The sequence below is a fragment of the Pristis pectinata genome, chromosome 1 (assembly GCF_009764475.1).
Source record: "Pristis pectinata isolate sPriPec2 chromosome 1, sPriPec2.1.pri, whole genome shotgun sequence".
In the NCBI taxonomy this organism is placed as follows: Eukaryota; Metazoa; Chordata; class Chondrichthyes; order Rhinopristiformes; family Pristidae; genus Pristis; species Pristis pectinata.
Genome location: NC_067405.1, coordinates 33,141,713 through 33,158,243, shown reverse-complemented (window position 1 = coordinate 33,158,243; position 16,531 = coordinate 33,141,713). Strand labels below are relative to the sequence as shown.

Sequence of the window (16,531 nt, the reverse complement as noted above, 5' to 3'; positions counted from 1 at the left end):
ATGTTTAACATTAAGTGTAATTTCTGCCAACACTAACAAGATTCTGCCACCAGACCCATATTCCCTTCCCAATTCAGCATTTCAAAAGGGATCACTCCCTTTAAGATTCCCTGGTCTGCTCTTCTGTCCCCACCTTCTACTCCATGTTGTATGGCATTTTCCCATGCAACCACAGGAGGTGTAATACCTGTCCTTTCACTTGTTCTCTTCCCAACATCACCCAAGCAGTCTTTGCAGTTAATCTTCCAACCTAGTGTACTGCATTCAGTGTTCACAATGTGGCCTCCTCTACATTGAAGAAACCAAATGCAGATTGGGTGAACATTTTGTGAATCACCTGCACTCAGTCTGCAAGAGTAATGCTGAGCTTCCTGTGGCCTGCCATTTTAATGCACCAACCCACTCCCTCTCTGGCATCTATCTGTGGCTTCCTGCACTGTTACAATGAGGCCCATTTCAAGCTTGAAGAACCCAAGCAATCTTTGTAAGTCAGGCAGCGATCTTTCATCTGGGCATATCCCATAAGGCCAGACTTCAGAGCTTTACACAGACTTTACAACATTAGCAACACATTGTTCTGACAATGGCCAGCTGCTCATCAATGGCCACATTATTTCACCCTATCAGAGGAATTTCCTTTGTTTCACCCAATGCCCTCCTCCACCTTCTCTCTCCACCGACTAACTTCTTTTTCTCCTTCTCAGTTTTGATAGAGGGTCCTAAACCTCAAACATTAACTGTTTCTCTTTCCAGAGAGGCTGCCTGACCACTGAGTTTACTAGCATTTTCTGTTTTTATTTCAGATTTCCAGCGCCTGCAGTTTTTTTGATTTTCATCAAAATGGAAGCCATTTTACTTTAAACAAGATTGTGATAAAATTACTTGATTTTTATTGGTGCCTTCAGTTTATATTACTCTGGCATTATGCTCAATTGCATTGTTTTATTAACCACCGTGGACTTCAATTGGCTTTGAAGGCCACTGTATTATTGAAGGAACATTTTACAAAAATATACACATCGGGCATCTTCATTTAAGTGATAGTACAATAATGTGCTGTAAGATCGTCAATTAAGACTTAGACATGAATACCTCAACTCACCCTATAGCACCCGCTACCCCAATCTGGAGAGCCTGGAATCTTGTTGCACTGCTGCATAACAAAATAAGATTTCTGAGTTAGGCAGACAGACTCTGGTCCATATTCTTCAGCTCCATAGTTACGAGAAGGCTCTGAAATGCAATGGGAGTAATATTTTTACTGAACTTACTTCAGAGATAATAGGATTATGTGTTCATAATTCTGATCTCACAATTAAAATACAAGATAAACTGATAATGAAAGATGCACTTTCTAAATTCACCTTCTATTTAACAACTTACATTTTGCTCCAAAAGGTGATGTTGATCTTTCAGTTTGGTTCAATAGGTAAATACAGTACACAATTAAAGGATTATTCCCCCATTTACATTTGATGACTCCTCAAAAATGTTTCTTTATGACATTTATGCAACAGCATCAATTGTTCAATCTTCAAGAATCACCCTGCAGAATTATTTTGGGCCTCATTTGCCATGACAGAGCAACAAGCATGATGCTGGAAGAACTCAGTGGGTCAGGCAGCATCTGTGGAGGGAAATGGACAGTCGACGTTTTGGGTTGAGACCCCTCATCTGGACTTTACCATGACATAATTGGGCAATATTTGTCAATACACTGTGATCTTTTCCCTCTTTTAATAGAGTAAACAATAAAAAAAGTCTTTATTTTCTTCAGAATCAGGTCGTCGTCTTATATGACGTGAAATTTGTTGTTTTGCAGCAGTGTAATAAACTTTCATGCAACGGCAAAAAATAATTGTTACATGTTTGAACAAGCAGCAGCAAATTCAAAACACCATGAGTCTATCCTGCTGAATGCAGTATACTAGCATGGGTAAAAAGTGCCAAGTGTTTATGGCCAAGATAAAGTTCCTAATAGGTTGTTTATTTTATCAACATCATTTTACCACTTGTGCAATATTTAAAAAAATGTTTCAACTTCGCAGCACAACCACCAACTTTTGCATATATCAAAAATTTTACGATCTGGCAACAATGTCTACAATGATCTGTCCATGGATCAATGATGACCAGATAAATTCTAACAACTAACCTGGCTGATTTTGAGAAATCCTACAATCAGAGCCACGTTGGAACTCCCCACTTATGTACCAGCTGAATTCTTGGCTAAAAGGACAGTAATCAGCTATCTCCACTGATCCACCATAATACTGCAACTCTTCCTCGGGCACACCATCAAGATAATCAAAATACTATAGAAAGCAAATACAAACATTTAGTGCAAATGATCACAATTTGCTTTCATGATGGAACAAAGGAGGTTAAATGTGTAAAGCAAGGTTGGTTATACAAAGGTGAAATACTGCAGATGAAAAACAAAATCAAAAATACTGCAGGTCTGAAAATCTGAAACAGAAAACACCCAGCAGATTAGCCAGCTTCTGTAGAAAGAGAAACAGATCAACACTTCAGGTCAAAGACCATTTGCCAGAAATGGGAAAAAGATTTTTTTTAAAAAAATGGTCTTAAATTGCAAGCAAATCAGACAGCATCAGTAGAAAGAGAAGTAGAATTGATGTTTTTTTTATTAGAATTGCAATATTCTACAGATGTAGCAAATGCAGATGAAAAAAAGGGGAGGAAAGAACAAAGGATAGATATGTGAGAAGATGGAAGTGACCGAATGATAGAGGAGATAATCTTGCAAACCCAAGGAAGTGCGTAACAGACAAGAAAATTGAGATGATGTCAAAGAGCTGTAAATGGCAACAGCAGAAACATTACTAGAGAAACAAAGGACTGCAGATGCTGGAATCTAGATGAAAGAAATATTACTAGTGCCATTGCCTGAAGAAATATGAACAATGGTTATGATCCAAACTTGCTATACTTGTATGTTGAGTCCAAAAGTTGTGAAATCTAACAGTGTGTCACATTGCTCCTGGAGGAAAAGAGGTTTGTTCCTCAGAAAAAGTATGGATGAGCAAAAATTACAAGTTAATATTCAGCTCTAACATTGTTTCAAATGCAAATAACCCTAGAAAGAACATATTTAAAAATCAGGATTTAAGTGGACAGATCTGTTCTGGATAAAATGGAGTTACTTGGGTGTATCCAGGCAAGAGGAATACTTTTGTCGCATTCCAGACATGCCTGCTTGATGGTTGAATAACTTAGCTGTTGGTTTGTACTTGTAGCCACAATAAATACATGGCTGGTCCAGGTAAGTTTGTAGTTAATGGTGATGTCCCCTCCCCATACCTGGATGTTTTTGTTGGGCGTATTGAGCAACCATAATGCCTTTGAATGCCATAAGGCAAATGTTAGGTTCATTCTTCACAGGCGGCATTTGTTCAGCAGGATTATTTGCTACTTATTAACTTCAGCTACAGACTGCTTCATTATTTGAAGAACTGAGAATGGAAATAAATGCTGTTCAATCTTAAGCGAACAGCCCACTTTGACCTCATCAGGAAGAAGCTTACATAACATCCCAAGGGACTTTACAATGAAACATTTTTGAAGTGAGGCAATTTTGTAATGAAGTAAAAAAGGCAGCTAAGTTTTGCAAAAATAGCTCCTATAAATATTATCCTATCACTATTTATTCTGATAATGGCTGTTTGTAGTGGTAAACAAATAAAACTGCAGATGCTAGATGTCAGTTTAGGGTTGGGTACTGTTCAGATCACCAGTTATAAGCTTTCTGTTCTGCTCTGAAGTAGTGTCGTGGGAGCTTTCACATTCACGTGAGAGCAAACTTCAGTTTAATTTCTCGTCCAAAAGTCAGCTGCTGTCTGTAAGGACTCTGTACGTTCTCCCTGTGTCTGCGTGGGTTTCCACTAGGTGCTCCAGTTTCCTCCCACATTCCAAAAGACGTACGGGTTAGGAAGTTGTGGGCATGTTATGTTGGCGCCGGAAGCGTGGCAACACTTGTGGGCTGCCCCCAGAAGACTCTATGCAAAAGATGTATTTCACTGTGTGTTTCAATGTACATGTGACTAATAAAAGTTATCTTATCTAAAAAAAATGTAGCCCTCTCTCAATAATGTACTGAAATATTAGTGCACCCTTAATATTGCACAGAACTGTACTAAAGTCTTTGGAGTGGGACCTCTGTCCATAACTTTCTGACTTAATAGTGCTACCAACTGAGCAGATGTTGATAAGTCATTGATGAGGCAGTTGAAGATAATGTGGACTTCAGGACATGTACCGAGGGACTCCTGCAGCCATATCTGGGAGTTGAGATGATTGGCCTCCAACATCTATAACAATTTTCCTTTGTATACAGTAGGATTCTAGCCAGTGCAGAGTTTTCCCATTGTTCTACTTCAGTTCTTTGATTAAATAGCAACTTGATAAGGGCATGCATTCTCTCCTCACTTCTGGAATTCTGTTCTTTTAGTCCATGTTTGAACCAAAGTCGTAGTGAGGTCAGGATCTGAATGGTCCTTGCAGAACCCAAACTGATTAGCAGTGATCAGATTACTGTTTAAGTAACTTTTAATACCCTTTCATCACTTTGCCAATGATTGAGTGGAGGCTTTTGGACAGAGTAAATTTGTTCTGTTTTTTTGTGATCACACACCATTACAAACACAATATATTTTTATGTAAAGAAGACGCTTGTGTTCTAGCTGTACTGAAACTACCTATATAACAACATGGCTGGCCCTAGTCTACGCTTCAGCACTTACAGCCAAGATGTTTTCAGGCACATGAAACACAGATTTTGTACTACTTCACATTTCTATTTATTCTAATTAACAGACACATTGAGAAGAGGTCAGGAAAGAAAATAATCAAACAAACTAATTTCAGCTGTGATGAATGGAAGCAGTTTAAGAGTCTAATAATCCTTACATCAAAAGGACTGAGAAATTTTCTGGTTGCCAACAGAAAATGATCAGAAGACATTTCTGTTCCTACCATTACTTAAGTATACCCCACAGATATTTCTATATGGAAAAAATAAATCACAAATTATATTGATTTTTGTAACTTACACCCAACACATACAAAATTAAAAACAAGCTAATGGTCAAAGCAACTTTGGAAGAAATTTCAGCTATGGAGGCAGGAAGAGTAATCTTTACAGTGGTGCCTTCTAAAAGCTTTAAAGGATGCTAAAAGGATGCAAGACAAGAATTGATCCATAATACCTGGTACTCTTTTGGCACAGAAACTGGGTGCTTTTCTAAATTACATACTGCCACAGCCCTTTGGTCCTGTCGGCACATCAACCGTAATGGCGATGTCCTCAGCGTGTCACAATATGGAGTTACATTCTTATTCCTGAATGGTGAAATATTCACAATGGTATAATGGTCAGTAATAAACACTTCACATATTTGTGTGTCAGCTTTCAAATTATTTCAAGCACAGAAAAAATATGCCACCACAAATAATTTTGACTCTTGAATTACATCATACTCTCTTTTTCTGGTTGTAGTTTGAACCAAAAGTTCGAAGGAGCAAAACTGGATAGTTGAAAATGCACCAAAATTACATCACAAGTGTTAATGTATGCACAAAATGGTTTTATTAAACAAAAAAAGACAAGCTTAATTATGATAAAAATAATATACAAGGATCCCAAAAGCTTTCAAAAATAAAATGTGTGACAAATTAGAAATCCACTTTGTTTCAGTTTGTTAGAATGCTGGTGTTCATTATTGCAGCTTGCAAGCATCATATCTAACTTGCTGAAAGCCTCAAGTTTAAATCTTGAATAGTTTTGTTTAAGCTATGCAAGAGGAGGAATATATTGGTTACAGATTAAGACTACGAAGTGGTGGTAGTTTACTTAAATTGTAACAAAATATAATACCAATAATAACAATATTAATAATACTACTACAGCTAAGCATAGCAATATCCAAACAATGTCAGTCATCATTCCTTCAGCACTGCTCTTTCAACACATCCTCCTCTAACTGCTGTATGTATTAGGGGTACTGTTATGTGCAACGAAATACTCACCTCTTCCGTTGTTGGTCAATCCAGAATTTGCAACTATTCATTACAAAATCACAGCCCATTCTTTCACCCCATTCCAATCTCTCTGCCATGCTATAATTGGCTTTGTACCAACTGGTAAACGAGAGGACAAGAAAAAACAAATACATTATCTACAATGTCGAATATTTGAAGAATCAAGCCACATTTTGTACCATTTAAGAATTACGACAATTTAAAATGTATTTCATGTTCTTGTACTGATTTTGATCACAGACCACTTATCTTTTGCAACTTGCTTACAAACATACACAGATTATAGTCCCCTTCCATTCAATGTCTTTTTTAATATATATTTTGGAGCACAGACAAAAGTTAATTTGAAGATTTTAATGCAAAGCATGGTTACACGGTTTATATGCCTAGCTGACACAGGCATATAAATATTATTTATCAATCAAAGAGACTTAGATATCTTTTTTTTTCTTTTTGCATTTGCCTCTGGTATCCCTCTACAAGTATGACAACCTCAAATGTGAGTGATTTGACATTAAACTGAAGACACTGCTATTAGGCATTCTAATCATATTTGTGCACTCTGAAACCAGCTAACTGCATACTTTTCATTACAATATCATTTCCATGATGTGGAGGCCATCATAAGATATTCACTAAGAAATCCAACAGAGACTTCTGAAGAAAACTTTTTACTCAAAGAATAGCAGGAATGTGGTATTTGCTGCCTCGAGGAATGGTTGAAATAAACAGTATAAATTTAATGGAAATGCCAGCCTTGCCCTTCACTCTTACAGGAAGATGTTGGCCCCGAATTCTTCAAAAGCCTCCCATTTGCCAGATGTTGCTTTACCTGTTAATATCGAAAATCTGCTAAGATTGCCTGCTAACAGCCCCTCCCATCAGCCTTTGTAAGGTACTGTTAAGTGTCATCAAGATTAGCCTTCCCCCAGGTGAGAACTTTAACTTGTGGACCAGTCCTATCGTTTTTCATAACTTTCTTCCCCCCCCCCCACCCCCCAAGTGCTCTCCCACTGATACTGTACATCACCACTTGCCCACCTTTATTTCCTAAGACAAGGTAGAGTGTGGCCCCCTTCCCTGATAGGGCCATCTACATATTGCTTCAGAAAACTTGCCGACATACAATTAAATTCTGCCCATCTAATCCCTTAGCACTACAGCAGTCCGAGTCAATACTGGGGAAGTTAAAGTGTCCAAGCAGTCCAGTTTTGAAGACTTTGGGAACTTAAATTGTAGATCATTATGAGAAAATGACTGTCCCAAACCACGGTCTCTCAATATTAAAATAAAATTATTTATTTGGAGAAATGAACTGTCAAGTCATCTAAGCAGATGTAAAGCACTTTTGTAGTTGCCTTCCATACATTATTCACCAAAAACATCACTGCACACTCAAATTCAAGACTAGAGGCTACAAGATTATCACTGTCTTGAATTTAGAGGTTTCAAAATCTCAATAATTCAGAAAGGTTATGAACTTGCAGATTTATCCATTTCAGAACGAGTTAAATTGCACTTTATTTTCTACTTTCCAGTTAGAACCTGTAAGATTTGATCAGTACCGAATCATTTAAAAAAAAGGGAGATGGATGATTTTTAGCAATATATACATCATATCAGAAACATTGCTTTGCTTCTACTTCTGTTATCTCTCTAACTCAATACTTGGAAGCTATGTCTTTGTCCTCTGCAGACAGGCAAGTAAATGCTCCAAAGGAAAATTAAATTTTCCAGAGTTTACACAATTTTCTTTGCAATCAATAATGTTTAAAATATTTTCAACACTGAATGCAATAAAAGAATAGATTATCTATAAAATAACTCCCAAGTTATTGGACAATATAAACATTTATTTATACATCAGTTAACCTACCCAGTATCCTCTAATGCTGCCAAGGTTAATCTGGAGAATACCCTGTTCTGTGTGTGAGACCCAGTCATTGCTTCATTCTACGGAGTGAAATAGAATAAATCATAACTAAAAGCTTATCAAACCATTCCGTAATTATTTAGATTTTTGTTCAGTGCCCACAGTGATACCACAATAATCAACAGTTGAGCTTCCATCTTTCAATAAATCACTCCTAACTTAAGAGTGCAAGTAGGTGGTTTGAGCCAAGGTTTTCATCTGCATATCACAGTTAGGTCTTCAGAAGATAATATCTTCTCCAATTTTTTTTTCCTCTTGATCTTTCAGCGATTGGGTCTATAAGTGTATAAGGAACTTTATATTTAAACACTTCCTCATTTTGATGTGGACGGCGGTAATTTAGCAAGTGGAAAATAAATACTACCATGTGTTATCTCACAAAGGGTATTTTTGCATTATTTTTAGAAAGCTACTCTCTTGTTAAAATCTACAGCAGAACCGAGTTAAAATCTTCAGTATTTGATCTTCCATCAGAAGTTTATGACCCAAAACATTAATTCTATTTTTCACTCCACAGATGCTGCCTGACCTGCAAAGCAGTCCCAGCACTTTTTTGTTTACTTCAGATTCACAGCATCTGCATTTTCCCTTGCTCTTCAACAACTGAATTCCCTGGTTAATAAATAAGACTTGCAGATGATGCCACATTGGAATTGGTTTATTATGGTCACTTGTACCGAGGTACAGTGAAAAACTTATCTTGCATACCGATCGTACAGATCAATTCATTACACAGTGCATTGAGGTAGTACAGGGTAAAAATAATAACAGAGTAAAGTATCACAGCTACAGAGGAAGTGCAGTGCAAGTAGACAATAAGGTGCAAGGTCATAACAAGGTAGATTGTGAGGTTAAGAGTCCAACTCATCGTACAAGGGAACCGTTCAACAGTCTTATCACAGTGGGATAGAAGCTGTCCTTGAGCCTGGTGGTATGTGCCCTCAGGCTCCTGTATCTGCTGCCTGATGGGAGAGGGTAGAAGAAAGAATGACCCGGGCGGGTGGGGTCTTTGATTATGTTGGCTGCTTCACCAAGGCAGCGAGAGGTATAGACAGAGTCCATGGAGGGGAGGCTGCTTTCCTTGATGTGCTGGGCTGTGTCCACAACTCTCTGCAGTTTCTTGTGGTCCTGGGCAGAGCAGTTGCCATACCACGCCGTAATGCATCCAGATAAGATACTTTCTATGGTGCATCGATAAAAGTTGGTGAATGTCAAAGGGGACATGCCAAATTTCTTTAGCCTCCTGAGGAAGTAGACGTGCTGGTGAGCTTTCTTGGCCGTGGCGTCTACATGGTTGGACCAGGACAGGCTGTTGGTGATGTTCACTCCTAGGAACCTGAAGCTCTCAACCCTCTCGACCTCAGCACCATTGATGTAGACAGGTGCATGTATACCGTCCACTTTCCTGAAGTCAATGACCAGCTCTTTTGTTCTGCTGACATTGAAGGAAAGGTTGTTGTCATGACACCATGTCACTAAGCTCTCTATGAAAATAACCCTTAAGGATCAAGGAGTAACTTCAGTGAAAAGGTGGGACGTATTCCAATTCATATTCCAGCCCTTTCCATGGCTGAAAATCACCTTCTGGCACAGACATATCGTAAGTGATTCTATCAACTACAAATTTCACTGATGGAGGAAGGATGTCTGAAACCAAGATCATTTTATATTCTTGGTTTAAGCAGGGGAAAAGTAGGGTTAAAAACATATCCCAAATTCATGCCTCACAATATTGTACATTTTTATCAGTTGCTCATGTCTAACATAACTAGAGTTTATTCCATTGAACTAGAACATGAAGTGAAAGCATGACCATGTCATCATTATTTTAGTGTCTCTGCCAAAAAATGTATACATATGTCTTATTCTGCTAGCTTTATTCTCGACAAATGACAAATCATATCCAGTATGATTTCCAAAATTAGGAGCATGAAGTCTGGAAATTATGTACAGATATGTACAGAACACCATTGGATGCCACTGTGTACATCCAGGACCCTTTGTGTGGTACAAGTCAGACAGTTGAAGGACCCCTGAATGAAAATCATGGACTGTGCAAACTACATGCTAAATCTCCAATTCCCAAGTTACATTAATTCACAGGAATTGGATCACCTAATGCACACAACTGTGGGGCAACACAATCCAATTTCAACAGTGAAAAACCTGCTTAACCCAAGTTTTATTCAATCTTACCTCCAGCAACCTCTTTTCCCAGTGGTTCAGTTCTGTACCAATTCCACCTTGATTCTCAAGTTCCACTCCTTCAAGGATTGAGCAGTTAAAGTGTCGCTGAGCTTCCTTCTGCTCGATGAGCAATCAGTTGTAATTATTAAAGTAAAAATGGCCTCTCATTAAAATAACTTGATTTTTTTGCAACACATCACAAACAGCAGGAAGAATAGCAAAACAGAATATTATTTAAATGGTATGAGACAATTAAATGTTGGGTCTTAGAGAGATCCAGGTGTCCTCATACAAAAGATAAAGTTAGCTTGTAGGTACGACATCAACGTATATTTGAATCATTATTTGACTCAATCCCTTCATTTAACTCATTAATATGCTTTGTAAATAGCAGAGGCCAAAGCAGCGATCCTGAGTCACTCCTTTGTTACAGCTTGCCAACCTGAAAATAACGTGTTTATTCCTATCTTACGTCTATTAACTAATCTTCTATCCCTGTTAATATATTACCTTCAACCGCATGGGTATTTAAGTGATGTAATAACCTTCAATGTGATAACTTACTAAATACTTTCCAAAAATCCAAGTGTCCTACATTCAGTGGCTCATTCATTTATTCTGGTTACATCATCATAGAATTAGAATAAATTTGTTAATGCAATTTCATTTCATTAAATTATGCCATTCTAAGTGTTCTGCAATCATCTCCTTAATAATGGATCCCAGCGTTTGACCAACGACTAGCACGAAGTTAATTGAGCAATAGATCCCTGCTTTTTCTCTTCTCCTTTCTTGAATACCAGGTTTTCATTGCTAATTTCCAATATACTGAGACTCTCTAGAGCTATTACATTCTTCCAGTAAAATGGAGACAACAATTTTATGTGATATTCTAGTTGTGACCTTAACATTTTGTGTTGTTATAGCTTGCCCCCTTTGTTCATACTCAATGCCTGTCAAACAAAAATGAAAGTATCTTGTTTCACTTCTAACTACCTTATACACCTGGCCAACTCCCTTTCAGGGACCTATAGAGATGCTCTCCCACACCCCTGTTCCTCTCTACATTTCAATATTCTATAATTTAAAGCGTTCTAAATTAAAGTAGATTCCCTCGAGGTTTACCCTCCCCAAAATCTAGAGTCTAAACTCAAGTTTATTGTCAAATGCACGTGTATGCACAGGTACAATGAAAAACTTACTCTCATTCGCTCAGGTTTCATTTCGTCATAGAGTTATACAGCACAGAAACAGGTCCTTTGACCCATTGTGTCCATACGAGTGTTATACACATCTATACCAATCTCATTTGCCCGTGTTAGGTCTGTAACCTTCTCTGCCTTAGTTGTCCAAGTACCTGTCAAGATGCCTCTTAAATGTTGTGACTGTATCTTCCTCCACTACCTACCTTTGCAGCACGTTCCAGATACCAGCCACTCTTTAGGTGAGAAACCTTCCCCTATGATCCTTCTAAACCTCTTCCCACTCATCTTAAACTGATCCCCATGGGAGAAAAATTCTTATTATCTATCCCATCCATGCCGCTCAATTTTATATACATCAGTCAGACCACCCCTCAACCTCATTTGCTCCAGGGAAAACAAACCCATCCAATCCCTTCTTATAATTAAAGCCCTCTAATCCTGACAACATCCTAGTAAATCTCCTCTGCACCCTCTCCAGTACAATCACATCCTTCCTAGACTGTGGTGACCAGAACCGCACACAATACTCCAGGTGCATCCTAGTCAATATTTTGTAAAATTGTAATATGATACCCCAACTCTTGTATTCTGTGCCCCATCTGATGTACGCAAGCATACCACATGCCTTCTTCACCAGCTTATCTTCTTATGCTGCTACTGTCAGGGAACTATGGACATATCCCAAGGTCTCTCTGTTCACCAATACTCCTTCGGGCCTTACCACTTACAGTGTATGTCCCACCCTTCTCTGACTTCCCAAAATGCATCACCTTGCACTTATCGGGATTAAATTCCATCTGCCATGTTCGCCCAAATCTCCAGCTGATCTTGTCGTGGATTATCGAGATTCGATAATAATCAGGAGAAGCAGAAGATTCTTCAAGAATCTACATTATGCTTAGGCAATTTGTAACAATGACTAGTCTTGATAATGATGACCATAAAAAAAAACTTTCCTTTCTCATTCACAATATGCTATAAAGCAGGAAATTTACCATCCTTTCCTGGTCTGGCCTTTGCAACTCCAGACCCACCCCTTTCACTCTGGAGGGCACATTTACTCAATTGCCTAGGAAACTTCGCAATTAGGGTGACTCATCACCTTCTAAAAGGAGGGGCAATAAATGCAGGCCTGGTCAGTAACACCCAGATCCCAGTATATGAATTTAAAAAACTGTTCACAGCAGTCTCAAAGAGTCACCAATGTCTTCTATAACTGAAGCATAACCTCCTTTCTTTTAGTATTCAGTTCCCTTATCTTTCCTACACAAATGTTTTTGGATCAGAGCTTCTTAAGTGAACTACAGGAGGCCCTGTTGCCACTCAGGACACTCCACTGGAGCCTGGGATGTTCTGGGACAGCTCTGGGACAATTCAAAATGTGTTCTGAACCTGGATCAGTTAAGTTTGGAATAAAGGGTGAACATGAATGAAAATAGCATGCAACTTTGTCACTACACTGATATAAATGAAGTCTATTCAAATATAATCTGACCTGTAATACTAGGGAAGAGTATACAACAATCTTTGTGAACTATTATTTTCTAACAAAGAATAACTAGCTAAAGTTACATGATGTATTTCAGCAGTCAATCACTTTTGCTTTCTTATTAAGTTGTTTGGCAATTAAAAACCAACAAAATTACATGTTATTTGGCTGACTTGCAAAGAAAAATTACATGTGATCACAAGATAAAGCCAGTAGAAGTAAATATATTGAAGAATTTTTTTTTTAAAGTTCTTTTTTTGAGGAGTCTGCAGTTACATTTTATGTAATTGAAAACACTCTGCCTGGTACAAAGAGTCAGGGATCATTAATGAGAAAATGCTGAATTAGAGAAAACAAAAATTATGGAGATGCAAAATGAATATCCAAAGAAAAATGTAACACCCCACCTTAAAGCTCTATACCCTTGTATGTTGCTATTCTTATCATGGACAACATACAGTTTAACATATTGCCATATTTTGCTTTTTACTCCAAAGTATACTTCCACATTGAACACATTTATGCCTCCTCTCCTAATTTGCCAATATTCATCCTCCATTGACTCCTGCTTATTGTCTTCACTTTCTGCTATACTCACTGATTTGGTACAATCAAATTTTGACACATTGCCTCCATGCTCCTTCATGTTATTTGATGAAATATTACCATGACTTAAGAACATGATTTCTGAACATCACAAGCAGCATCACCTTGCCAGTCACTTCTTCATTCATTCTACTCCTTTAATTTTGGCATGTCACCTTTTCAAAAACTTAATAAGGGAATACATACTGATTTGTTATGATCCCACAGCTTTCAATAATAAAATTGAAAAGAAAAACAAAGGCACTTATGTTGATACTCACAACAACTCGAGGAGTTACAAGAAGAAGAACCTCATGATCAAGTTTGTTGTTACCCCGTACACTCCATAACCTTTTTGCCTTGCGTGCAACTTTTTCACTCCACTGATATAATCCAAGTCTATTCAAGTATAAATGACAAAACTGTAATCATAACATGGTTTCAGGAAATAAAAAAAAATAACCAGCAAGTAATAGCATTTAGAGAATATGGGACGCAGTGTAACAGTTAAGTTAATGAACTAGCAACTGGTGTTGTGGAACATTCATCAAGAAGCACAAGTTTGTATCCCATCATGCCAGCTCATGAATTTAAATAAATCTGGAATTAAAAGATAGCTATAGTAATTACTAGTTTGTTATTAAAACATATACGTTTCATTAATGTCTTTGGGGAGGGAAATATTGTTTCTTTACCTGATCTGCCTAATAAATAACTGCAGAGCCACCCACATGATTTACTCTCAAACTGCTTTCTCGGTTAAATATACTTGGTCAATAAATGCCACATTTATGCACCATCCACATTCCATGAACAAATAAAAGATATATTTTGTTTTAAGAATAAACAAGCAAACATAAATATTTCATTACAAAAGATTAAACTAAGAAAAGCTTATATACAAAATAATTAAAAGAAAAAGCATAGCAGAAAACAGTAAATACTATCTAAACTTACGATTCATTAAAAGGTGGAAGACCATTTGCCTTTCGCATAGTTAGAGGTTTCCCCTCATCATCACGGTAAAAAGCAAAAAGCCCTGCAGAAAAGCCCTAGATTGGAACAGAAAAAAAAACACAATTTGCAGCCGCATGATTACTGGGACAATAAAGAGTGGTTAACCAGGCTCAAGGGATGCATTCCATTTCTCCTGGATACTATGTGTGCAATCGCAATCCAATTACTTTTCCAAAAAGGGCAAAAAGTCATGAGCCCACTTTTGCAAAACATACTCAATGAGTTATTTCTTACTATCACAAAAGAGTCCATTTCTCCCCATGTGAAATGTTAAGTACTGAGAGACATAAAAAAAATGAATTGCCTCATTTGATAAGTAAAATGAAGATGAAACACAGAACGCAAAGTTGTATACAACTGGCTGGTGGAATAATTTATGCCCTTGTCACTGTATTTAGTAAATCATTAAATATAATAGTACCATCCTAATGCTGACCAATTGCTAATATCAGATCAAACTTTAAAAATTTGCGATGGAGTCAACTAAAAAAACACTATCCTTATGTTACCTTATGTTCTACATATCAAGGGACATCCTGAAAAAATTATAACAAGAAAACCACCTTAGGTCATTTCTTATATTTTATATAATATTTATAACATAGAACAGGGTACAACAGCAGAGACACTGGAAATACTCAGAAGATCAAGCATTATCTGCGGAAAGGGAAACAGTTGATGTTTAGTTGCATCATTTCTCCAAACAACTTTGAAAAGGGGTCATGTCCAGCATTAACAGCAAACTTTAATGACATTAAATGGTATCTATAATCACAGATTCTCTAGCTTAACTTTTTATATTATCTGTTTAAACCAGGATTACTTACTTAATAATGTCATTCGATTGAACAGACTATTCTAGTGTTCTATATACACATCTCCTCCACCCTACTTGAGGTACCCAGATACCATGGCTTATAGCCAAAGGGACAAGGCAAATAATGTGATCACATATAAGAACACAGTGTCCAATTGTAGGTCTTTCAACCATAGCAAAGTGTCACAGAATCTGGATGATGTGAAATGGAACCAAAGAGGTACTTAGTTAAGCATCTGAACTAGGAAAAGAGCTAGTTTAGAACTCCAATAGAGAAGAGTAAACCCAAGAGAAAGATCAGTTGTGATGTAAGGAATAGATATTATGATGTTGAATTCCAATAATACATACATACCACATGTTCCTGAACTAATGTATACAGAGTCAAAATTACAAGAGGAAGGGCAACAATAGTTTAGATTTAACTATTTTACAGAGAGGCCAGTAACCTCTGGAGATTGGGAGTATATGAAACACTTGCCATTTATTCAATTTTTGATCTGGCTGGTTTAACAACCAAGAATTTTTCAATCACTTATTTTCCCATGCATCCTTGGGGAAGAGAAGCACAGTTAAATGAAATGGACAGAAATTAAAACCTCCCCTTTGGACCTTTGACTGCCTTAATTTCCTAAGGGTAATGACAACGACTGTACAGGGAACTTACCAATGCATGAACAATTTCATGTTTAACAGTTGACAACATGCCTTGAAACTCCTGTGGCTCAGTGGGGATCATAATTGGGCACAGGTTTGCGTAACCTGCAATAGGCCTGCAAAATTAAGTAGAAAAGGATGAGTTAAGATTACATTTGCCTTTCATAATGTTGTTTTCATAGACATATTCTAACTTTACTACTTAAACTCTTAAATCTTAATTTTAAAAATAATTAAATGTTTTTTTAAAAATTAAACATGTTCATTTAACATCTAGACCACAATTATTTTTGTACATTCCATACTCTAAGACAATTAAAGAATAATTTTAAAAGATTTTACAATTAGATGCATAATGGTATAGAATGGAAAGCACGTTAGAAAGTGCTCAAAAGAGTGTTATCTTTTGTACTTTTCTCCCACCTGTAGAGATGACAGGAAAAGAATTTCACTAATTTTGTAAACAAAAGTGCATTTTGAATCAAATGAAAACAGAGCCACCTGAAATATTCTTTTATTTCCAAGTATTACATCAACAGAGAGTAATATATTTACAGGCATTCATGTACTCTGCCGTGAAG

General features: G+C 37.2%; 1 protein-coding gene across 1 annotated transcript in view; it reads right to left on the bottom strand.

Annotated features, from left to right (window-relative positions):
• lmln (leishmanolysin-like (metallopeptidase M8 family)) overlaps positions 1-16,531 on the bottom strand; it is a 36,621-nt gene that overhangs the window by 5,362 nt on the left and 14,728 nt on the right. The window contains exons 7-15 of the mRNA XM_052019172.1: positions 15,961-16,066; positions 14,417-14,511; positions 13,741-13,858; positions 10,190-10,297; positions 7,937-8,013; positions 6,049-6,159; positions 5,229-5,361; positions 2,156-2,315; positions 1,103-1,233 (exon numbers count right to left, since the gene is read on the bottom strand). Of these exons, the coding sequence (XP_051875132.1) occupies positions 1,103-1,233; positions 2,156-2,315; positions 5,229-5,361; positions 6,049-6,159; positions 7,937-8,013; positions 10,190-10,297; positions 13,741-13,858; positions 14,417-14,511; positions 15,961-16,066 (1,039 nt within the window). The remainder of the gene's footprint in view (positions 1-1,102; positions 1,234-2,155; positions 2,316-5,228; positions 5,362-6,048; positions 6,160-7,936; positions 8,014-10,189; positions 10,298-13,740; positions 13,859-14,416; positions 14,512-15,960; positions 16,067-16,531) is intronic.